The sequence below is a fragment of the Lithobates pipiens genome, unplaced genomic scaffold (assembly GCF_037356315.1).
Source record: "Lithobates pipiens isolate NorthernLeopardFrog02 unplaced genomic scaffold, aLitPip1_a1.2 Scaffold_30, whole genome shotgun sequence".
Lineage (NCBI taxonomy): Eukaryota > Metazoa > Chordata > Amphibia > Anura > Ranidae > Lithobates > Lithobates pipiens.
The window spans coordinates 51,463,181-51,488,952 of NW_027507791.1; the positions used below are offsets into that span (position 1 = coordinate 51,463,181).

Here is a 25,772-nt window from a genome sequence, read left to right on the forward strand (position 1 = left end):
AACTGCCAGATTCATATTCTGAGCTCCCAACTGCCACTGTTGCTATGGCAACAGTGGCTCTGTCTTCCTGCGCAGTGATTGGCTCCTCCCACTAGTGACATCAGAGCAGGCACAGATAAATTTAGAGGTTGCCGGCTGTCAGTGTCAGTTCTTGCTACGGCTGGAAGAGTGAGGTTGTGTCTTTGTGACGCTCTCATAATTCTTTGGAATTCTCAAGTTTTTTTGGGAAATCTCAGCGGAAGTAACTGATATTTGTACCTGGTGATAACCAGTAGTACTTTGCTTTTTTTTTTGAGATCTTTAGTATTTTTATTGGTAATTTACCAAAGATACAAAAAAATGAGCCGCACCTATCAGAGCCCTCGTGAGTATGTGGGGGGGTGTTGTAGGACGTTCTGCTCCTACGTCAACCCGTGCATTGCGTTCCGGGCCTGCTGCGGCGCGTGTTCGCAATGTTGCCAGTGTTCCGAGATCTGTGAACGGGACTGCTGCCCGGATTGGTGCCCCAGGGCCGCCGATCTGAAGGACCCCACTCAGATCACAGGGCTTGACCATTTTGACGACGACGACAAAAGAGCCGGAGGGCTGAAGGAGAGGGGCCGGTGGGCCAAATTCCTATCCAGCTTCTTTGCGTTCCTGATGGGATTGGTCCTCATCAGCATCTACGGATATCTGGTGATCTTCTACGAGAGCTACAACATCTATTTCTGCATCTACTCCACCATCGCCATGGGCTTCTTCCTCTGCATCGGCATGGCCTTCTCAATCAACATCCGGGTCACCGTCTTCTTGATGATGCCCCATCTCTTTTCCGGTGAGTTTCTAGAAGTCTCCAATAGGTTTTGGGTTTTCGTGATGCCATTTTAAGAGTTCCAGTGGCATTTTTTTTCCTCTTTTTATTTTTTTGGGTTTTGAGACTTAAAAACACTTTATTTTCATTAGGACAATGTGCGCTTTGGTGAATTTTCATGCGTTTTGAAGCATTCTGGTGCAGGTTGCACTTCTGTTAGAAGCAGTGGTATGAACCAGGGTAGGGTTGCCACCTCATCCCTCTGAACACATATTAATTACACGGGTTCTGGGGCTGATTAAGGTGGTAATTAAACTCACTTGGTGCCAGAGGCAGACTGAAAACTCATGGGGCCCCTGGGCAATAGGAGATTATGGGGCCCCTGGGCAATAGGAGATTATGGGGCCCCCTGGGCAATAGGAGACTATGGGCCCCCCCCCCCCGGGCAATAGGAGATTATGGGCCCCCCCGGGCAATAGGAGATTATGGGCCCCCCAGGCAATAGGAGATTATGGGCCCCCCGGGCAATAGGAGATTATGGGGCCCCCAGGCAATAGGAGATTATGGGCCCCCCGGGCAATAGGAGATTATGGGGCCCCCGGACAATAGATTATGGCCACACAGTATATACACACACACACAGTATACACACACAGAATACACATATACACACACTGAAAAGGTACTGGAGAGGCGGGGCAGCTATAATCTTGGGATTTTTTTTTTTTAAACGCAGATTTTTACATACTGTCCCTGGTTTTATTGAGGCTGGCAACCCTGATGGGGCCCCTTGGTGGCATGGGGCCCTCGGGCAGTGCCCGAGAGCCCGAATTGTGAGTCCTGCCCCTGCTTGGTGCCTTATCTGCATTAAATTAGCCTCGGAACCCGTGTAATTCATATGTGTTCGGGTTTAAAGGGATGAGGTGGCAACTCTAGTACAAAGGGCCATTGCAATACATGGTGACCACTGTCTGTTTTGGGCGTCGTTATCCTTCAGGGCCATATGAATACACAGCGAACACCGCACATGCATTCCAGAAGCGGTTTCAGAAACGCACTGGAAAGCACCTGGTGTAGATGAACCCAAAGACAGTACGTTACCACACTCGGGGCTGTTTCACACTGCAGTTTCTGCATTACCGACGCATTTTTTCCATGCACTTTCACACTCATTTTTATACATTTTCAATGCATACTTGTGCGTTTCTTCCTCTTTTTTATTTTTTTATTTTGACACCTTAAAGTGGAGGGCCACCCAAAAAAAAAAAAAAAATTAATTGATAAAATAATAAAAAAAAAATAATAAAATAAAAAAGGAAAAAAAATTCACTTACCTGAAACGCTGTTGCTAAGCAGTCTTCCTAATCTGCCTCTTCCTATTCCGCGGCGGTTCCTCCTCTTCGTTGAGCGGCCCCGTTGCCTTTTGGGACATTTGTGTCCCAGAAGGTAACGGGGTCAATGTTAAGTTAATGACGCCTCCAATGCAGGTCCCATGCCCAGTCGCATGGTGCAGACCTTTCATGCAATCCAGTTCTTGTTCTAAAAAATGTCTTGTTGTATTAATTAAAAATTCTCTCTCTCTTAGGATACGCGAGGACCATCATCCTGCTCATCATCCTTTCCATGGCCATGAACGGACCAGCTGCCAACGTGTTGGAGAACGTTCAGCGGGTCACGAATTCCAGCGCATGTGGTGTGCAAGTTGTCATGAATCAGACCATCGAGATCGTGGAGCGCGTCAAGGAACCGCTAAGGAGTAAGTAGAATTATTGTGGCCCTTAGGGCCCCTTCATGACGGCAGTGCTGGGATAAGGCCATTTGGTGCCCAGGGCGAAGATGACAATCTGCGCCCCCCCCCCCCCCCCCCCATTTTTAAGAAAGAATCAATGTCTTTTCAAAACAAGAATCTACTTAAAACACTACAAATTCAATTATCATCCTACACACAGTATTTCACCCTTTACATGACCCCCCCCACACACATACACACACACACTATTGTTACTCTTATGCCTGCTAACAACCCACCCAGGGCTGTCTTTAATATTGTTTGTACCCTGGGCAAGCATTTTCCTGGGCTCCCCCCCCCATGCAATTTTGCTCTTCACCCCAACATCCCAAAAAAACGTACACACACTCTGTATAGCCCCCCTGTCCACGGACACCTCTGTACCCCCCTGTCCACCTCTCTACCCCCCGACCACGTCTGTACCCCCCCATCCACAGCCACCTCTGTACCCCCCCATCCACAGTCACCTCTGTACCCCCCCATCCACAGCCACCTCTGTACCCCCCCCATCCACAGCCACCTCTGTACCCCCCCCATCCACAGCCACCTCTGTACCCCCCCCATCCACAGCCACCTCTGTACCCCACCATCCACAGCCACCTCTGTACTCCCCATCCACCTCTCTACCCCCCGCCTACGTCTGTATCCCTCCTGTCCACAGCCAATTCTGTACCCCCCCCTGTCCACAGCCTCCTCTGTATACCCCCCCTTCCATAGCCACCTCTGTACACCCCCTTCCACATCCACCTCTGTATACACCCCCCCCCGTCCACAGCCACCTTTGTATACCCCCCTTCCACATCCACCTCTGTACACCCCCTTCCATAGCCTCCTCTGTACACCCCCTTCCATAGACTCCTCTGTTCCCCCTTCCATAGCCTCCTCTCTATAACTCCCTTCTATAGCCTCCTCTGTACACCCCCTTCCATAGCCCCCTCTGTATACCCCCCCCTTCCATAGCCTCTTCTCTATACCCCCTTCCATAGCCTCCTCTGTATACCCCCCCTTTCATAGCCACCTCTGTATACCCCCCCTTCCATAGCCTCCTCTGTATACCCCCCCCCTTCCATAGCTTCCTTTGTATACCCCCCTTCCATAGCCTCCTCTGTATAACCCCCTGTCCACAGCCACCTAGGTATACCCCCCTTCCATAGCCACCTCTGTATAACCCCCTGTCCACAGCCACCTATGTATACCCCCCTTATATAGCCTCCTCTGTATACCCCCCTGTCCACAGCCACCTCTGTATACCCCCCTGTCCACAGCCACCTCTGTATACCCCCTCCATAGCCTCCTCTGTATACCCCCTCCATAGCCTCCTCTGTATACCTCCCCTTCCATAGCCTCCTCTGTATAACCCCCTGTCCACAGCCACCTCTGTACACCCCCCTTCCATAGTCACCTCTGTATACCCCCCTGTCTGTAGCCTTCTCTGTATACCACCCCCCTTCCATAGCCTCCTCTGTATACCCCCGGACCACCGATCTGCCTCTCTCCCTATCACAGGCCAGCCACTCTGATCCTGCAGCTCCTGACAGAGGGAGAAGCAAGATGAGTCAGCTCTTACACACACACAACCCACAGCTCTTCTCCTCCCGTCAGTGTGGCAGCTTGTGTTAACCCGGCCAGGAGAGCAAACGGGGAGGACGGAACAGCTCTGTTTGTGACCTCTACACCCGGAGAACTATTCTAAGGCAGCGCGGGCTTCAGGGGCAGCTGCTTTTGCCCTGCATTAAAGACGGCCCTGATATTGCCCCTCTCACACTTCGCCCAGGGCACCAGCCCACCCCTTGTACCGGCTCTGCCGCCCAGGGCACCAGTCCCTCCCGCCCACCCCTTGTACCAGCTCTGCCGCCCAGGGCACCCGCCCCTCCCTCCCGCCCATCCCTTGTACCGGCTCTGCCGCCCACTGATGCTGATCCTCCCACCCACCTCTTGTACCGGCTCTGCCGCCCAGGGCACCTGTCCCTCCCGCCCATCTCTTGTACCGGCTCTGCTTAGCAGAGCCCTGATTGATGAATTGCATTGGTGCACTCAGTGCATCGCAACAACAAATCTGCACTGCAATGCACCACCCTCCTCCATGCACCTCAATTGCAGCGCACTGAGCTGCAACAAACACCAGCCTACATATTTTTTGGGTGTTGAGTTGCATTGCAGCCGATTCTTTCAGCCCCCGGAAGGTTTACCTCCCTTCAATGACCAGGCCATTTTTTTTTTTTTTGATACAGTACTGCGTTACTTTAACTGGCAATTGCGAGGTCGTGAAATGTTGCACCCAAATAATATTGATCTCCTTTTTCTTTTTTCCTACGAGCTTTCTTGGTATTTGATCACCTGCATTTTTTTTTTTTCACTATAAACAAAAAAATAGCGACGATTTTGAAAAAAAAAAAAACACAATATTTTGTACTTTTTTGTACAATATTTTGTACAAACGATATTTTTATGGCTGTTTTTTTTTTTTTTTACTAGTAATGGCAGCAATCAGTGTTTTTTTTAGCGTGACTGCGACATTGCAGCGGACAAATTGGACACCTAACTGACACTTCTGGCACTTTTTTGGGGAACCAGTCACATTATTACATCAATCAGTGCTTAAATAAACGCACTGTTACTGTACTAATGACACTGGTAGGGAAGGGGTTAACATCAGGGGCGATCATTGGCTGATAGCTGATCACATGGTAAAGGGCCAGGACAAGTGATCACAGAGCGGGGCACGCAATTAACTGCTTCCCGACCAGCCGCCGCAGTTACACTGTGGCAGGTTGGCTCCCTTGCGTGAACCGTCGCAGATATATGTCGGTACGCGGGGGCAGGATAGCAGGCGCGTGCTCGCCCGCTGCACAGCTGGGGGTGCCGATGCTCGTGGCACGACGGTCGAGGTGACCGCCAGCCACGAGCGATTGTGAGCAGGAGACACAGATCAGGGACAAGTGTGCGTAAACACACAAATCTCTGTTCTGACAGGAGTGACAGATCGTGTGTTCCTATGAGCTAGGAACCATGATCCGTCACTTCCTCTAGTCAGTCCCCTCCCCCCTTCAGTTAGAATCACCTCCCAGGGAACACAGTTAACCCCTTGATCGCCCCCTAGTGGTTAACCCCTTCACTGCCAGTGACAATGCCAGTGGTCCCAAAAACATGTCAAAATTGTCCAATGTGTCCACCATAATGTCGCAGTCAAGGATCGCAGATCGCCCCCATTACTAGTAAAAAATATAAAATAAAAAAAAATATGCTATAAATCTATCCCCTATTTTGTAGACGCTATAACTTTTGCGCAAACCAATCAATATACGCTTATGGCGATTTTTTTTTTTTTAACCAAAAATATGTAGAAAAATACATATCGGCTTAAACTGAGAAAAATTTAGCTTTTTTTTTTAAAAAAAAGGGGATATTTATTATAGCAAAAAGTACAAAATATTGTGTTTTTTTTTTTTTTTTTCAAAATTGTTGCTCTTTTTTTATTTATATCGCAAAAAATAAAAACCACAGGGGTGATCAAATACCACCAAAAGAAAGCTCTGTTTTTTGTGGGGGAAAAAAAGGACGTAAATTTTGTTTGGGTGCAACGCCGCACGACCGCGCAATTGTCAGTTACAGCGATGCAGTGCCAAATCGCAAAAATAATGCTCTGGTCAGGGGCTGAAGCGGTTAAGCCTGCGCTGTAGCTGTCTTTCGGCTATATGGTGGGCTTCAAGTGGTTCATAAGAAAGCAATTATGTATATGAATAGATAGATATGTGAGGGATAGATAAATAGATAGATAGATAGATAGATAGATAGATAGATAGATAGATAGATAGATAGATAGATAGATAGAGGGATTGATGGATAGATAGAGGGATCGATAGAAGGATCGATTGATAGAGAGATAGATAGAGGGATCGATGGATAGATAGAGGGATCGATGGATAGATAGAGGGATTGATAGAAGGATCGATTGATAGAGAGATAGATAGATAGAGGGATCGATAGATAGATAGATAGATAGAGGGATCGATAGATAGATAGAGGGATCGATAGATAGATAGAGGGATAGATAGATAGAAGGATCAATAGATAGATAGAGGGATAGATAGATAGAGGGATCGATAGATAAATAGAGGGATCGATAGAGGGATCGATAGATAAATAGAGGGATCGATAGATAGAGGGATAGATAGAGGGATCGATGGATAGATAGAGGGATCGATAGAAGGATCGATTGATAGATAGATAGATAGATAGATAGAGGGATCGATAGATAGATGGATAGATAGATAGATAGAGGGATCAATGGATAGATAGAGGGATCGATAGAAGGATCGATTGATAGATAGAGGGATCGATAGAAGGATCGATTGATAGATAGATAGAGGGATCGATAGATAGATAGAGGGATCGATAGATAGAGGGATCGATAGATAGATAGAGGGATCGATAGATAGAGGGATCGATAGAAGGATCGATTGATAGATAGATAGATAGATAGATAGATAGATAGATAGATAGATAGATAGATAGATAGATAGATAGAGGGGTCGATGGATAGATAGATAGAGGGGTCGATGGATAGATAGATAGAGGGATCGATGGATAGATAGATAGAGGGATCGATGGATAGATAGATAGAGGGATCGATAGATAGATAGATAGAGGGATCGATAGATAGATAGAGGGATCGATAGAAGGATCAATTGATAGATAGATAGATAGATAGATAGAGGGATCGATAGATAGATAGAGGGATCGATAGAAGGATCAATTGATAGATAGATAGATAGATAGATAGATAGAGGGATCGATAGATAGATAGAGGGATCGATAGATAGATAGATAGAGGGATTGATAGAAGAATCGATTGATAGAGAGATAGATAGATAGATAGATAGATAGATAGATAGATAGAGGGATCGATAGATAGATAGAGGGATCGATAGATAGATAGATAGAGGGATTGATAGAAGAATCGATTGATAGAGAGATAGATAGATAGATAGATAGATAGATAGAGGGATCGATGGATAGAGGGAAGGATAGATAGAGGGAGAGATAGATAGATATGAGATAGGTAGATAGATAGAAAATTGATAGATAGATATTTATTATTATTATTAAAATGAAAGGTACACAAAGGCCAATATAAAGATCTTATTTCGGCGTTGAAGCTTTGGGAATTGGACAATGGAGCATTTTAAACTTATGATGTATTTTTCTTCTCTCCTGCAGATGTTTTGAGCTACTTGAAGAATATTGCGGGAAAAGTAAAACATGTCGCTGGAAAAGCTAAGAATTTCTTCCAAAAAGTCAGAGAACGGATGAAAGTGATTGGTAAGTAACATTTTCATGTTCGGGGTTTGGTGGGTAGAGATGGGGCTCCTCAAGTGAAGGAAAATAAAAAGCAGACAGACGTCGCTAGATGTGTCTATTATCTGTAAAGATGACACCTGGGGGGGGGGGGGGCATATTTATAAAGCATTCAATGTTACATTCACATATTCGCTGTCATTAAAAATACATGCAGTGAATGTTTGGTGAATGGAAAAAGTCAAAAAGGGGGTAAAGGTGCGCTATGGACCCTAAATCTATTAAAATATAAAATATGGTGGAGTAAAAAAGTGATTAAAGTGAATAAAGGTATTTTATATTATATATGAAAAGATATTTGGAATCAAAAAGAATAAATGAAAAAATAAATAAATAAATAAATAAATACATACCCTAGTGGTAAAGACAGGGGCTGCCACTTCCTGTTATAATCACCTGAGAGGTGAATAGTATATTGGTGTATCAAAGGGGTAGTCAACGGCGCACACCTGCTACTAATATGTGCAAATTGCAAATCAAGTGATGAAAATCACATATTAGAATATCTTAAAACTAAATACGTGATGACCCGTAGATTGGGTGAAAATTATTTCATACCTAATATAATATTGAAAAAATCCCTAGGAGTGCGTATTGTTAATAAAAGGTGCTTGATGAAAAACGCATAGTGCTCTTGAAAATTATAAATACCCAAAAATACAAAAATACAAAAAACAAAGAACACAGGGGCTCACACTGTGGAGGCGCATTAACGCCATAAGGGGATGGGGAGCTGGTGAGTGAGAATTTTTTACTATAAACGCACCGGTCGTCATCCAGGAAACTCTGAAGCACTGAAGCACTTTGTCACTTTCGTCTTAAAAGACATTTTGATTGTTTTTTCAGATTTTTACTGGTTTAACGAAATTTTCTCTTTGCTTATAACATCCTGCTGTTGGACTTGCAATATACACTTGTGATATACTTCCACTTAGCGATTTCGGAATCGCATAAAGTACACGATTGCAATTCAATGAGATTTTCTTTTTGCTTATAACATCTTACTGCTGGACTTGCAATATACATTTGCGATATATCTCCACTTAGCGATTTTGGAATCGCATAAAGTACAGGATTGTGATTTGGTATTTTATTTTTTTATATATATTTTTTGTTTTTTGTGTTCTTTGTTTTTTTGTATTTTTGGGTATTTATAATTTTCAAGAGCACTATGCGTTTTTCATCAAGCACCTTTTATTAACAATACGCACTCCTAGGGATTTTTTCAATATTATATTAGGTATGAAATAATTTTCACCCAATCTACGGGTCATCACGTATTTTAAGATATTCTATTATGTGATTTTCATCACTTGATTTGCAATTTGCACATATTAGTAGCAGGTGTGCGCCGTTGACTACCCCTTTGATACACCAATGTTTGGTGAATGTCACATTCAATGCTTTATCAATATAGCACCACAAATGATAGCTTTTACCCTTTCCTTAAAGGGTTAGTTAACCTCAATTACTAGACCAGAAGAGGTGGACGAGGATAGGAGGGGGGCTTTTTTTTTTTTTTTTTTTTTTTTTTTTTTATTTTACTTCTACTGTCCATTCCTGTAGATGACATGACTGATCTTATTTTTTTCTTGTAGGCAAGACACTCGGTCACATATGGGCCTTCATTCATAGCATCGGGGACATCTGCAATGAAGAGCTTTTGAATCCACACAAGAAGTGCACCAGGGCCTTCGCAGATGCCAAGAATAATTGCTTGGACATTGGAGCCGGCGTTCTTTGTAACATCGTAGACGGCTTCACATGGCTATGCGAAGTGGCCAAAGGTATGTTTGCTTTTTTTTTGTTTTGTTTTTTATTGTCAAAAAAATTAGGACTCGGCTGTCAGTGTGGTCAAGTTCATTTTCATGACCACCATTTTGCTTCTGATTGAAAATCGAATGTAGCAATGGATGAAAGGGGATGTAATCCTTCATGAACTGGCACATTTCACGACTCATAAGGTCTTTTAAGAAATTCCACTTGTCTCCTGGAGAAAGAAGGCTAATTCATCCGACTCAGCAAACTTTCGTTGGTTGGTTGGTATGGGGAAAACACACCTGATAACCAAATTCTTAGGTGTTCGTGAAGAGTTACATTGACCCCCTGAACTGAAGTCTTGGAGAAACAAGGCTAATTTATCTGACCCATCAAACTTGCCTTCATTGGTTGGTTGGTTGCCTGGTATGGGGAAAACATACCAAAATACTCTGATAACTGAACTCTTGGAGAAACAAGGCTAATTTTTTTGACGCATCAAACTTGCCTTGGTTGGTTGGTTGGTATTTGGAAAACACACCACATCCCCTGATAACCAAATTCTTAGGTGTTCATGAAGAGTTACATTGACCCCTGAACTGAAGTCTTGGAGAAACAAGGCTAATTTATCTGACCCATCAAACTTGCCTTCATTGGTTGGTTGGTTGGTTGCCTGGTATGGGGAAAACATACCAAAATACTCTGATAACTGAACTCTTGGAGAAACAAGGCTAATTTTTTTGATGCATCAAACATGCCTTGGTTGGTTGGTTGGTATTTGGAAAACACACCACATCCCCTGATAACCAAATTCTTAGGTGTTCATGAAGAGTTACATTGACCTTATTACGACTTGACTCTAATCTTTATGCTTTCTGTTTTTCTTTTGCAGTTGCCACCGTCATCTGTGTCATACCATCCTACGTAGGAGAATATATACAGAAGAACATTAAAGCTCGTAAGTATAACAACATTTCTCAAAATTAAAGGCTAACTCCATCTTTTGGACCATGTTACCCCCATATTTAGGATGTAACATACTACAAATGGACCCCTCCACAACCAAACCATCCACCCCGTAAAGGAGTGTGGTGGTTCTTCTCCCTGGTTTGTAAAAGGTGGACTTAGCCTTCAAAATTTTTGTAAACCCGTAAAAAGAATCAGCAATAAATCTCTAACCTTGTTTCTCTTTTTGCAGCTGTCATAGTTATTTTGCAAGATCTGAAGAATAAATTTGACTACAATATGACCATCAACTATGATCTTGGCGGAATAGTCAACTCTAGCAAGAGTGTATTCACCATTGCTAGAGACATCATGGAGGAAGTGAAACAGGATCTCGATCCTTACCGGGAGATCTTGCATATATTCTCCTACTCTGTCTTCCTTATCGCCATCGTCACCTACTATTGGTAAGTACCATTTATTTTCCTTTATTTATTTTTTTAAAGTAATGGGCTATCTTTTTCCTACCACTTCATCTACAGGGCCTACAAGCTACCAGCTTGGACTTTTAGCTCCTCAACAGCTTTAGGCCCCATGTACACCTCAGCCAGGGGCGGCTGGTGCTCAACATTTATTTTGGGGGGTGGTGGTGGGGGGGGGGGGGGGGGTTGGGAGAAAACTAACAAAAAAATTCTGGGGAAAACAATTGCAGCCTCACTGTGCCCATCAAATGCAGCCTCACTATGCCCCATTACATGCAGCCACTGTGCCCCATCACATGCAGCCTGTGTGCCCATCATATGCAGCCTGTGTGCCTATCATATGCAGCCTGTGTGCCCATCATACCTGTGTGCCCATCATATGCAGCGTGTGTGCCTATCATATGCATGCCTCTGTGTTCCCTCGCCGTCTGACCGGCATTCAGAGCTAGAGATAGACCATGTCCTGTGTATACCATTTGTAACTCGCCTTGGAGCTAGAGATAGACCATGTCCTGTGTATACCATTTGTAACTCGCCTTGGAGCTAGAGATAGACCATGTCCTGTGTATACCATTTGTAACTCGCCTTGGAGCTAGAGATAGACCATGTCCTGTGTATACCATTTGTAACTCGCCTTGGAGCTAGAGATAGACCATGTCCTGTGTACACCATTTGTAACCCACCTCGGAGCTAGAGATAGACCATGTCCTGTGTACACCATTTGTAACCCACCTCGGAGCTAGAGATAGACCATGTCCCATGTATACCATTTGTAACCCTTGCCTTCTTTCTTTCTTTTTCCAGGGCTTTCAGTTATCTTAGAAATTATACCAACGATGACAACTTTGACAACGTTTACATCACACGGAAATTCATTGGTATAGATGCAAGGAGGCTCAAGCAAGGCTTGACAACCCTACTGCCTCTCTCCACGAAGGAATCTTACCACCTGATCCGACCAAGTAAGCATGAGTGGTCTTAACTTTTTTTTACCCATCTTTAAATGAAGTCAGGGCTTCGGATTCAAGGTTGGATCCCCTGCCATGTTATTTTTGCTTTCTGTTTCCCTTCTATGGAGTTTTACACTCTCTACCCGTCCTACTGACCATTGTCACCTGGACTGAAAGTAAGAGAAGATCTAAAACTCTAAAAGTCAGTGATGGCAAACCTTGGCACCCCAGATGTTTTGGAACTACACTTCCCATGATGCTCATGCGCTCTGCAGTGTAATTGAGCATCGTGGGAAATGTAGTTCCAAAACATCTGGGGTACCAAGGTTCACCATCGCTACTCTAATGCCTCGTACACACGATCGGACTTTCTGGCGGACAATCCGACAGACTTTGCAGCTGAGGTCCTCCGGACTTTCAGACGAATGGACTTGGCCACAAACGATCATGCCAAAAGTCTGACGGATTTGAACGTGATGACGTAGAATAAGGAAGTTTATAGCCAGTAGCCAATAGCTGCCCTAGCGTTGGTTTTAGTCCATCGGACTAGCACACAGACAAAAGGATTGTCCGCTAAAAGCTGGGTCCGGCCGAAAATTTGAAGCCAGTCTTATTTCTAGGTCCACTGGACTTTTGAGAAGAAAAAGTCCGCTGGAGCCCACACACGATCGAATTGTCCGACGGACTCTGGTCCGCCGGAAAGTCCGATCGTGTGTACATGGCTTAAAGGGATTGTAATGTGAGTTTTTTTTAAAATAACAAACATGTTATACTTACCTCCACTGTGCAGCTCGTTTTGCACAGAGTGGCCCCGAACCTGCTCTTCTGGGGTCCCTCGGCGGCTGTCTCGGCTTCCTCCCGCAGGTGCTTCTCACGTTCATGCAAGCTCCCTCGCATGGTGAGAAGCATCTGCGGGCGCGCTCCCATGATACAGCCGGCGGCTATAGCCGCTCGCTGTATCACACGGCCCGGCGCTCCACGCCAGTGGATGTGATTGACAGCAGCGTGAGCCAATGGCTGCGCTGCTTTCCATCCATCCACTCCAGCCAATCAGCGGCCAGGCTGAATGGTGGAAAGGACGAAGGGGGCGAGCGCGGGATTTTCGAGGGATGAGGTAAGTAAAACGGGGGGGGGGGGGGGGGCTTGGGGCGCAGACACTGTCAGATGTTTTTTCACCTTAATGCATTAAGGTGAAAAAACATTTACAACCCCTTTAAGTTGTCTTGAAAACAGTAACAGGAGCGGAAATCCACTAATGGGGGCACTCAGGTAACACCATGGCAATGTGCTACTTTGGAGACATTTCCTCTCACTTCCTGTCACGTCTAGAAAACAGGAAGTGAAGAAAAACCCTCTCAAACAGGACAAAGATGGCAAAAATAATCTGACAGAGAATAAAACCCTTTCCCTACTTCATTTGAAATGGAAAAAAAAATAACTAGATGTCGATATAAGATGATCATGATGTAACGTCACTCATCATTTTTATTTTTCTGTTCCACTTTACAGTGGCCTGGACATTGACCAGAAAGGAGAAAAAGGGATGTACGTTTGAGATCATGAATATATTCCGGAGCCAGCTGATCGTCTCTTTTATTATCGCTGCCGACTATGGTGTGTACTGGGCCATAGCAGCGATTTCTTCTGTCCTGAATGGAGACATTGTTGTGAAAGGTAAGTATCCCCAACATATCCTGAGGCTGAACACATAATAATAATAATAATAATAATAATAATAATAGTATAAATGCTGATATGACAATAACGACCTCTAATTCTTCTTTCTTCGCCAGCACCGTATTTTATGAAAGTCAACATTACAGGAAGCGGCTTTATCAACGACATCCTTGCCGAGCTGGCAGACACGCTGGATGCCATCGGGCAAAAAGACTACACCGTGATCTCCAAGCAATGCATCCCTGTACCTTCGGAGCCAAATTACTACGGCTATATTATAATTGGTAAGTTACTGTTTTCCGACAAGCTCCTAGAGAATTTTATTTCTGGAGGAGACACCTTTAATTGCTACACTGGAGTTGTATAATCCAGAGCAGCTTTTCTATTCCCGAGGAACCCTTGAAATAGTTTATTAGGTCTTAGGGGGAAACCCCTACTAAAACCAATTTACTGGGAGTCAATGGGAAAAATGCCCTTTACAGCAATGGCCAGTTGGAAGAATACCTTTACAGTAGTGGTCTAAATGCCCCCTAACTAAAAAAAAGCACTAGTGTCTTGATTGTGCCATGTGATGTTGGCCCTGAACTATGCAGTAACCATGAAAAATCGTGGGGGGGGGGGGGTCTATTAGCCACAGATCAAGTAATCCCAAGCAATCACTGGAGGAACCCTGGTTGAGAATTACTGGTCCTGGGGGGATAAGTTGTTCTTCCTCTAATATAAACCAATCACCAGGGTTTTCCTCAGAAAACATAAGTATGACTAACCCTCTTCTTTTCTCTGTTCACAGCTGGTTTGTTCATTTTCGCCTTCTTCGCGTCGTTCTTTGGAGTCTACATCCACAGGCTGAAACGGACCATTTGCGCGAGTTACTTTCCAGAAAGGGAGCAGGTAAGTTGACCACGTTCTGTCTATGACTTCAGCAGGCAGAGGACTAAAAAGCAGTTCCGCTATTTATTATTATTTTTTTTTTCTAATGTGAACCTTTTGCAAAGTTTCCTACCTGGAGATCCTGCCAGCAACAACGCTTTCAGCTGCAAGCTGCCTATCAATTAGCGGCAGCGTTGTTAGCCGGCAGATTTTGTCTGAGGGATTTTGTCCGAAACTGGTGTTGCATACACACGGTCGGACAAAGTTGTCGGAAAATCCGATCGTAGGTAACGTGGTGACGTTATTTAGTTACGACGGGACTACGTTCAGGCTAGTAGCCAATAGCTTTGGTCTAGGAATTTGATCTGAGCATGCGTGGCACTTTGTCCGATCGGAATTCTCTACACACAATCGGACAAAGTCCGATCGGATCATGTTGTCGGAAAGTTTTATAGCCCAGCTCTAAAACTTTGTCCATCGGATATTCCGATGGAAACAGTCCGATGGAGACCACACACAGTCGGATTATCCGACAACACAGTCCAATCGGACATTTTCCGTCTGAATGTCCGACCGCGTGTACAAGGGCTTAGGCTGTTGGGCTTCCTATCTGATAGGACCCATATGCAGCCAAGTGGCCCATTTGGCAGGCTGACAACACTTCTGCTAATTGCAGGGGGGTGGGGAAGGGCAGCAGCTTTGTGTTGTCATCCTGCTTCAGGAGGTGACGTTACCTGTAAGGTCTCCAAGTGAGAAACTTTGCAACAGCTTCAGTCTTTATATTTAGTCTTGTCTAGAGTTCACTTTTATTAACTAAGATTTGTATTCTTTTAGGAACGGATATGCTTTCTGTTCAACAACCTGCTGACGAAAAGGATGAATCTGGAAAGATCTTTGAAGAAGAACGTACGGTTGAACACAGAAAACGTGGGCCGCTCAAACACCCTGATGACCCTTGCAGCAGAGTAAGTCTAATTTTTTTTTTGGTTCCGCTATGGAACTTTACTATATTGCCGTGCCAGTTAGTGAATGCGACTAACATGTTCTTCTGTCTATAGGATTCCTGGATTTGGCTTCCTGACGAAGCTTTTCGGATCGACGGAACGGTACTGCTTGGCGTGCGCCAAAAAGACCACGCCGGCCACCATTAAGGACTTTGTGGAATGCACAACCAACAGTTGCATAGGTCTGTACTGCAAGGACTGCTTTGAAATCCTACACAACATCTGCGTCATCTGTATGGGTCCATTAGCCTACAAAGTGGACCTCGACGAGGAACTGTAAGTTTTGTCATTCTATTTCTTCACACATCTAACATTCTTAAAACATGAATGGAAGTCTTTTTTTTTTTTTTTTGTTTTTAGTTTTTTTTTAATACTTACATTTTCTCTCTATTTTTTTTGCTCCTCAGACGTGATGAGAGGCTTGAACTTTGGATCGAGGCGATGAAGAGCTTGAAGGGAAAGAGGACAGAGAAGAGGAAGATGAAGGAAGCCCTGAAGAAGCGACTGAAGTACATCGTTAGAAGCCGGGGAAAGGAGACAGACGTTGTCCAGAAATACATTGGGGCCAGGCAGCAGGACAGCGATGGGGAAAGCTCCGGCTTCAGTGAACACGGATCGGATAGCTCGGAGTCTGAGTATGTATATCTTATAGAGCGACCTTGGAAAAAAAATTATCATCATATAGTATATAGTAGCCTTTCTCAATCTTTTAAGCCCAAGGGAATCCTTTAAATAATTTATTTGGGTGGGGGTGGAGATCAATGTGCCACTGCTCATTGCTTATGGGGATCTTCTAATAACCTCTGGAGGAACCCTGGTTGAGAAATATCTTGTAGAGCAGCTTTGGAAAAAAAAATTAAGTCACATCATATATGTTTGAGTGTAGAGAACACTTTGAGAGCAGCTTTCTAGAATTTTTATTTAGTCTTTCTGGCTAGGTTGTGCTCAACAGTATTAATTTATTTTACATCATATATGGTACCCATTTTCAACGTTTTACCCCAGAGGGACCCTTGAAATCATTTCGATGAGCGGGTGAAAGTTTAATTTGCCAATGCTCACTGCCCAAGGGTCTTCTGACAACCTCTTGAGGAACCCTGGTTGACAAAGCTTGGCACACAATATGTATATCTAATAGAGCAGTTTTTAACTATTAAAAATTTGTCCTATAGTCCTTAGAAGAATTTCTCAATCTTTTTACCCCAGAGGAACCCTTGAAATAATTTTGATGGGCGGGTGAAAGATCAATCTGCCATTGCTCACTGCGCGGGGGTCTTCCATCTGAAGGAACCCCTGGTTGAGAAAGGCTGCTAAGAATTATTTGGGGGGCCATTACTAATATCACATTTCACTTTTCTTACTACAGACTCACAGACTATGACTATGATTACCAGTACAGATCAGACACCAGCGATTCAGAGGCGGAAAGCTGGCCAGCTCTTGAAGAATACAGAGAGCCTCCAGATCTCATTCCCCGAAGCAGCTTATTCCTTGGCAACAGGGGTAAGATTGGAGACCCGGGTGACGGGACATGGGCCAGCATCTGAAGAAAACCCAGATCCTCCAGATCTCCGTCCACGGCACATCTTTTTCCCTGGCTACAGAAGCAGGATTTGAGACTCGGAGATTGGATATGGGCCAGTGTGATGAAGAAGGCCATGGGAGGAGGCACCGTGAAGGCTAAGTTCACCTTTTAGAACACCTCAGTAGGGTGTTTAGATTTGTGCGTTTGCATCTTTAGTAGAGTGTTTAATAGGGAGGGATGCGTTAGGGGAGGGGGGTAGAGGGTAGAAGGGAGGGGTAGAGGGAAGGAGAGGTTAGAAGAAGGGGGCTAGAGGGAAAGAGGGTAGAGGGGGGGTAGAGGGAAATAGGGGGTAGAAGAAGGGGGTAGAGGGAAATGGGGGGGTAGAAGAGGGGGGAGTAGAGGGAAATAGAGGGTAGAGGGGGTAGAGAGAAATAGGGGATAGAGGGAAGGAGAGGGTGGGGGGGGGTAGAGGGAAGGAGAGGGTGGGGGGGGGGGGTAGAGGGAAGGAGAGGGTGGGGGGGGGGGGTAGAGGGAAGGAGAGGGTAGAGGGAAATAGGGGGTAGCGGGAAATAGGGGGTAGAAGAGGAGGTAAGAGAGATAGGGGGGAGAGTGAGGTAGATGGAGGAGTTCTGTGTACAGTGCTCACTCACTGGTCTCCGGAGGCTCAGGCAGCGCCATGTTGCAGCCAAGATGCAGTGCTCCTAGCCACTGGGGCATGTCAGTAAATTTTCCATGTTTTGTGTAGAAGAATCGAAGGGGGTTGCCAACCCTGTGCTGCACACAGTGCTCTTCTATGGGTGCTCCAACAGATAGTTCCATTTCTCATACAGTAAAAGATCCCTGTGGTTCACCAGCCATATCCTCTCCCCTCGTCCTTCACAAAAAAAAAAGTCTTGCATTCTTTTTCGCAGAATGCAAGGTGTGAAAGGAAAAGGGGAGAGGATGGGAAAGGGGCGGGCAAATGACAGGATCTCCCCTTATCCATTCACAGAACGCCGTGCATCCTTTGAAAAGGATACACAACTTTTTTGTGAATGGACACGGGGAGGGAAGGGGTTGTTGAACTACTACATCCTTTATTGTATAAGAACCAGTAACAACCTGTGTACATAATATAACTGGGTACTAAAATTTATAGGTAAAGTTGATCCAGGGAAAATCCGATTGCCTCTCGGGGGATCAGGAAGGAATTTTTTCCCCTGCTTTAGCAAATTGGATCATGCTCTGCTGGGGTTTTTTGCCTTCCTCTGGATCAACTGTGGGTATAGAATTGGGTATATGGGCTGGTATGATAATTATTATATATATATATATATATATATATATATATATAATTTTTTATTTTTTTTTGGTTGAACTGGATGGACTTGTGTCTTTTTTCAACCTGACTGACTATGTAACTATGTAACCTGTAGAGAGCAGAAGCACCCTGATAGATAGCTCTGACTATGGAGAAGAGGTCCTTGCTAAGGTCAGGCGTACCCGACCATGTGGCCAGGTTGCTGAGGTGCTACAATCGCATGATGATTTCTGTATGCAGCAGAGTGCCGGTACTAAAGCCGCTCTACCTTCGGGTGAACTGGCAACCACTAGTGGCCCAGTACACCCTGGTCGTAGACAAACCAGCACTGTAGTAACACTTGGTGACGTGGCGAGTCCCCTAAATGCAGTCCAAGCTGGTGGGGTGGCCAACACGAGTAGTGTCCCGCAAACACCAAGAATTCAGCCCATAGTGCCCTTCCTGACACGCTTGCAAGTCCTGATTGGCAGCCCAGTTTCTGCAGCGCCCGTACTTCCCACATTTACTGCCCTACCCGAAATTCAGGTGGAAACAGCAAACTTAGATGGGGGGGGGGGGGGGGGGGTTTAACTCCCCTAGGTTTTTCACGGAAGATCTGTATCGATTGATTTTGAAGGAAAGCAATTTAAATGCCGAGCAATTTATCACTGCCAATCCAAATTAAAACCTTGCCAGACAATTCACATGGAAACGTATGACGGTTTCCGAATTTAACTTTTTTTTGGGCCTAAACCTTAACCATGGGCATTACTAAAAAGAATGAGTTGTGGTCAGATTGGTCCACAGACCCGATTCATCATATTCCCATGTTCTCTGCTGCCATGGCCAAGCGTCCTATGGGGGTGACCCTGGATATGATCGGTTCCAAACAATTCGACCCCTTGTAAAGTAAAAAAAGTTAATAAAAATTTTTAAAAAAAAAACACTGTTGTCGTTTTATTTGTTGATGTTCGGTTCTTACTGTGTTTTATTGTTAACTGTTGTTTGCCTTGCTAGGAACGCCATTCAGCTGCAGTACTGATCTGTTTATTCTGATAGCAGCAGGGTGTGCTTTCAGTATATATATGTCTGTGATTGCAGCGCTGTAGGAGATTTCTCATCTGTATTTAAAATAAATAAATAACGTATATACCAAAGCATGGGGGCCTGGGGTGGTCAGTGGGTGGATCGCCCCTATGCTTCGGCATATGTTTTTTTTCACTTTTTTTTTTTTTTGGCAGAGATGTCTTCCTCCACATCAGTCGATGTGAATGAAGGAATCTGTTAGCTTCTTATATATTTTTTTTTCAGCCCACGGACCCTGCAACTTTCAGCCTGACTGGAGATACAGCCTGAAAGCTGCAGGGCTTGTCTGCAGAAGCCTGACATTGAACCCTTGATCTCTGCAAGAAAAAATATATATAATTGCACTGTAGCCACCCCTGCTTGACAGAAGGTGATCTTCTGATCCACCTTGTTTGCCTGGATGGAGGAATCAGCTTAATGAAAGAAAACTAACCATCTGTGGACACCCTTTAGGTACATTACTCTACCCTCATTCAATTTTCCTTCTCCAATAATACACAAATCATATAAAAATATTAAAATCATATTTATTGTATTTTTTTTATATAAAAGCTGTCAAAATAAAACACTCTGAGAAAGATATTTCTTTGAAACACAGCATACCTAGTAACCATGAGTAATGGAAAACACACACACACACACACACACACACACACACACACACACACACACACACACACACACACACACACACACACACACACCAGAAAGATACAAAAAAATGTCTGCAAACTAACCATTCAAAGATCATTAAAACAGGTAACATAAAATCCAAGCCGCCCCGTAAAATGGGCGGAGTTTTCACTGGTTGGCAGATGAGAAAATAAAGTAAGAAGGTCATGATGAACAAACTACCATTGCAGATAGCAGGAATATTCTGGTGCCACAGCTTACCTCTATAATGTCTGCCCCTCCATGTTCTGCTGCATTCCTAAAGCCTACCGTAGATGGTTCGAACCTCGGCCGGTTCAGCAGGGACCAGCCGAGATTCGATCCATACATGGGCAGGCTGATTGCACCCAGGTCAGTCCATCAATGACTCTGCGGGAGGGATTCCCCCATCAGCACAGTCAGTGGAATTAAGAACGCATCATCTATGACAGTGATGGCGAGCCTTGGCATCCCAGATGTTTTGGAACTACATTTCCCATGATGCTCATGTACTCTGCAGTGTAGTTGAGCATCATGGGAAATGTAGTGCCAAAACATCTGGGGTGCCAATGTTCGCCATCACTGATCTATGACTTGCCTAAATTCTATGCAAATACTGACTTTCCCAATAATTTCCCTTTGGGATCAATAAAGTATTCTGAATCTGACTTCCTGTTAGTCGTTATTTGCATAGGACTAGGAACGCCTTCTCTCCTCCCACTACCCGCGTGATACTGCCAAGGCTTGGCAAACAATGGCTAGGGCTCCAATCACTGCATTGTGGGATTGGGGAGGGATCCATATCTGGAAGTTGTGGGTTTTTAGGAGATGTAGGGGCACATTGGGGGGAGGGGATGCAGACATTGTAGAGTTAAGGGATGTCAACAAAGTTTTTTTTTTTTGGATTATCTTCAGTGGTTGCTTTAGATCACAAATTTTAAAGTTCTCAACCGAATAAGGAAAATTCTACGTTGAGTGAGAATAGGTGTGTGGGAAAATTAAAAATGGCCATAGATGGAGCGATTTTCTTTCCTGCAACCATGGATTGTCATTGCTATTGTGTGAGGGAAGCCATCTCTGCCGGGAGAACACAATGATTACTGCTAGCGGCTATAATAGCCACTAGCAAAATTTGACCAGCTGATCTATCAAATTGGGTACAAGCAGCCTGCCTATACATGGTACGAATCTCGGGCGGTCCCTGCTGAACTGGCTGAGATTCGAACTGTCTATGGCCAGCTTAGGTATGCTTCCACTGTCCTACCCTTTAATTTCTTCATCCATTCCAATGGGGCGGGGCAGTGACAACTGTGTTATACACTGTTCAGGTGTGTGATGATCCTGCAGTACAGAAGGCCCACCAGCAACCGCAACTTTTGTGAGACACCGTATATGCAGTCTTAGAGGAGAACAGTATGCTGTGAAAGAGGAGGACAAGGTAGGGGGAGACATTGGCAGCCAGGCAGCAACCTGGCACAGGACCTGGGCATTGGACCAATAAAACTATGAACAGAAACCATACCTGGAATTCTGCCTTAAGCCCCAACTGTAAGAGATCGAACTGTGGAAGAGCTTTGTTGTACAGTGATGGTCTACACAACTATGAACCGTGGGCCAAATGCAGCCCGCAGCTAGAATCGGTGGCCTCTCAAACAGGTCTTTAGGTCAGCCTATGGTCTCCATTTCTCTGAAACATTCACAATCCCCTCCACTTGGTCTTGAGTGCAGTTTCCCCACAGCTATGCTGTCATTGTACCATTGTTGGTTGCTAGGACCTCCAGCGCCCTGACAACCAGTCTCTACCCAGACCTGCTTTGCCTCCACCTGCTGATACAGCTACACTACCAGGGTCTCTCTATGCTCCAAGCCACACTGGAAAAGTGTGAGGTAAAGAAATGGGGATCTTGATGTAAGGTAAGGCTCTGATGGGGACTCTAAAGGGAATGCAGATGTCGAGGGGATTCTGATATAACTGCAAACTTTGATGGGGATTTAGATGTAAGAGGGGGCACTCAGGTACAAGGGGACTCTAAAAGGACCTCTGATGGGGACTTTCATATATGGATGTACTCAGGTACAAGGGGACTCTGATGGAGATTCATGTATGAGTGGACTATAATGGGGACTCTCATGTAAAGGGGGGCTCCAAAGGGAACTCTGATCTAAGGGGGACCCTGATGGAGACTTCAGTGTATGGGTGGACTCCAAGGGGACTCTATTGGGGACTATCATGTATGGGTGGACTCCAAGGGAACTCTGATGGGGACTTCAGTTTATGGGTGGACTATGATGGAGACTTTCATGTAAAGGGGGGCTCCAAAGGGAACTCTGATGTAAAGGGGTGCTCTGATGGGGACTTCAGTGTATGAGTGGATTCCAAGGGGACTCTGATGGGGACTATCATGTATGGGTGGGCTCCAAAGGGAACTTTGATGTAAGGGGTGCTCTGATGGGGACTTCAATGTCTGGGTGGACTCCAAGGGGACTATCACGTATGGGTGGACTCCAAGGGGATTCTGATGAGGATTATTCTGTATGGGTGGACTCAAAAGGGAACGCTGATTTAAGAGGTGCTCTGATGGGGACTTCAATGTATGGGTGGACTCCAAGGGGACTATTGTGTATGGGTGGACTCCAAGGGGACTATCATGTATGGGTGGACTCCAAAGGGAACTCTGATGTAAGGGGAACTCTGATGGGGACTTCAATGTATGGGGGGACTCTGATGGGGACTTCAATGTATGGGTGGATTCCAAGGGAACTATCATGTATGGGTGGACTCCAAAGGGAACTCTGATGTAAGGGGAACACTCATGGGGACTTCAATGTATGGGGGGACTCTAATGGGGACTTCAATGTATGGGTGGATTCCAAGGGAACTCTGATGGGTGGGCTCCAAAGGGAACTCTGAAGTCCCCATCAGAGTTACCCTTACATCAGAGTTCCTTTTGGAGCCCACCCATCAGAGTTCCCTTTGGAGCCCACCCATCAGAGTTCCCTTGGAATCCCCCCATACATTGAAGTCCCCATCAGAGTTCCCCTTACATCAATGTATGGGTGGGCTCCAAGGGGACTCTGATGGGGACTATCATGTATGGGTGGACTTCAAAGAGAACTCTGATGTAAGGAGGAATCTGATATGGATTTTCATGTACAGGGGGATGCTAAAAGGAACTCGGGTGTAAGGGGGACTCTAATGGGGACTTTCATGTATGGTCAACTCTAAAGGGAACTCTGATGTAAGGGATGACTCTGATGGGGACTCTCATGTATGGGTGAACTCTAAATGATTACCAGTCACACCTAAGATTCCTACTAAATACGGGCATAGTACTCAATAGGGTTTAAACATGACACTCTCAAAATTCGCTCAGGCTCGGTTCACAACATGGGGTCCAGTGCCTCCCTGTTCACCGATTCAGGTGTGAATCAGGTCCGAATTTTTGCCAGAATTTGCACCTGAATTGGCACCAAAGACGCACCTGACCCCTTTTGAAATGCAGACTGCGGGCCGCCCCCGAGATGTGTGAATCGGCTCCATTGAGAGCCACTCCCAGTCTTCTGTAATGCAAAGAAAATCCACATCCAATTCGCATATATGTGAACCTTCATTATGGCATTGACCTCCTTTCCTTATGCTCCCCCTTCACAGCATCTACTTTCTATATATATATATATATATATATATATATATATATATATATATATATAGAGAGAGAGAGAGAGAGAGAGAGAGAGAGAGAGAGAGAGAGAAAGAGACCTTTTAAAATGAACCTGTCAGGCACCCCAAGATAATTGCTCATTAAACTTTGTAGCCAGAAAAGCCTTTTTCTGCTTTCGTTTCTTTGTGTTATTGGGATCTTAAAGGGTTAGACCACTTTTAAGGAACGTTTAAAATAAATCCTCCGTGGATTCCAGCATCCTTATCACATTGCATGCCACTACTCTGCTGTTCAAGTAGGTGCTCATGTCACTCTGAATAGACATAGGACACGTGCAACCCTTCTGAAAAAAAATCCCTTATGCCGCGTACACACGATCAAACAAGCGGGTGGAAAAGTCCGGCAAACTCAAGTCTGCCAAACAATCCCCCCGTGTGTAGCCTCCGGCATACTTTTTGGCGAAGGAGATGTGCCCTCAACATGGGGGGTGCCTTGGGGAAGGGGGGGCCGCGCGGCCCCCCCACCCCAAAGCACCTTGTTCCCATGTTGATGAGGACAAGGGCCTCTTCCCGAAAACCCTGGCCGTTGGTTGTCAGGGTCTGCGGGCGGGGGGCTTATCGGAATCCGGGAGCCCCCTTTAATAAGGGGGCCCCGGATACTGGCCCCCCACCCTATGTGAATGAGTATGGGGTACAATGTACCCCTACCCATTCACCTGTGAAATAAAAGTACAAAAAAAACAACACACAAGATAAAATAATTTATTGCACAGCTCCGGGGGTCTTCCGTCTTCGGGTGGGTCTTCTCGCCGGACTCTTCCGCTATCTTCTTCTAGCTCTTTTGCTAGCGGAGGAGCCCGGCTTTCTTCCTCGCCGCCGGCCTCTTCTTCCAACTTCGAGGGTCTTATCCCCCTCTTCGGTTCTTCTGCCGGGCTACCGCGCCTTCTTCTTCTGTCGCCGCCGCCTTCCGTTCTTCTTTTCTTCTCTTCTTCTTCTTCAGATGTTGCCTCGCCGAGTCCTCCGCTCACAATGATGGGGACCAGGCACGCGGCGACTTATATAGGGACAAGGGGCGGGGTCTTCGGTTGATGTCACATGGGTTCATGTCACATGGTGACCCCGCCCCCTTACGATGTCACAGTCCCGGAGGATGCTGGGACTGTCGCCATGTGACATGAACCCATGTAACATGAACCCATGTGACATCAACCGAAGACCCCGCCCCTTGTCCCTATATAAGTTGCTGCGCGCCTGGTCCCCGTCATTGTGAGCGGAGGACTCGGCGAGGCAACATCTGAAGAAGAAGAAGAGAAGAAAAGAAGAACGGAAGGCGGCGGCGGCGACAGAAGACCGGGCCACCGCCTGTAAAAGAGCTAGAAGAAGGCGCGGCGGCCCGGCAGAAGAACCGAAGAGGGGGACAAGACCCCCGAAGTTGGAAGAAGAGGCCGGCGGCGAGGAAGAAAGCCGGGCTCCTCCGCTAGCAAAAGAGCTAGAAGAAGATAGCGGAGGAATCCGGTGAGAAGACCCCCGAAGACGGAAAACCCCCGGAGCTGTGCAATAAACTATTTTATCTTGTGTGTTATTTTTTTTTGTACTTTTATTTTACAGGTGAATGGGTAGGGGTACATTGTAACCCATACTCATTCAGATAGGGTGGGGGGCCGGTATCTGGGGCCCCCTTATTAAAGGGGGTTCCCGGATTCCGATAAGCCCCCCGCCCGCAGACCCCGACAACCAACGGCCAGGGTTGTCGGGAAGAGGCCCTTGTCCTCATCAACATGGGGACAAGGTACTTTGGGGTGGGGGGGCCGCGCGGCCCCCCCTTCCCCAAGGCACCCCCAATGTTGAGGGCACGCGGCCTGGTACGGCTCAGGAGGGGGGGGGCGCTCGCCCCCCCCTTTCCTGGCCGGCCGGGTAGCGTGCTCGGACTAGGGTCTGATGTGGACC

General features: G+C 45.7%; 1 protein-coding gene across 1 annotated transcript; it reads left to right on the top strand.

Moving 5' to 3' along the window:
• The first annotated feature begins 339 nt into the window (after positions 1 to 339).
• On the top strand, positions 340 to 17,170 carry LOC143942209 (DC-STAMP domain-containing protein 2-like). Its single transcript, XM_077463461.1, has 14 exons — positions 340 to 814; positions 2,376 to 2,546; positions 7,800 to 7,901; positions 9,536 to 9,724; positions 10,588 to 10,653; positions 10,894 to 11,107; positions 11,927 to 12,084; positions 13,582 to 13,746; positions 13,866 to 14,033; positions 14,540 to 14,640; positions 15,454 to 15,584; positions 15,678 to 15,899; positions 16,031 to 16,258; positions 16,990 to 17,170. The coding sequence occupies exons 1-14, from the start codon at positions 340 to 342 to the stop codon at positions 17,168 to 17,170; spliced, it is 2,571 nt and encodes an 856-aa protein (XP_077319587.1).
• The last annotated feature ends 8,602 nt before the right edge of the window (positions 17,171 to 25,772 follow it).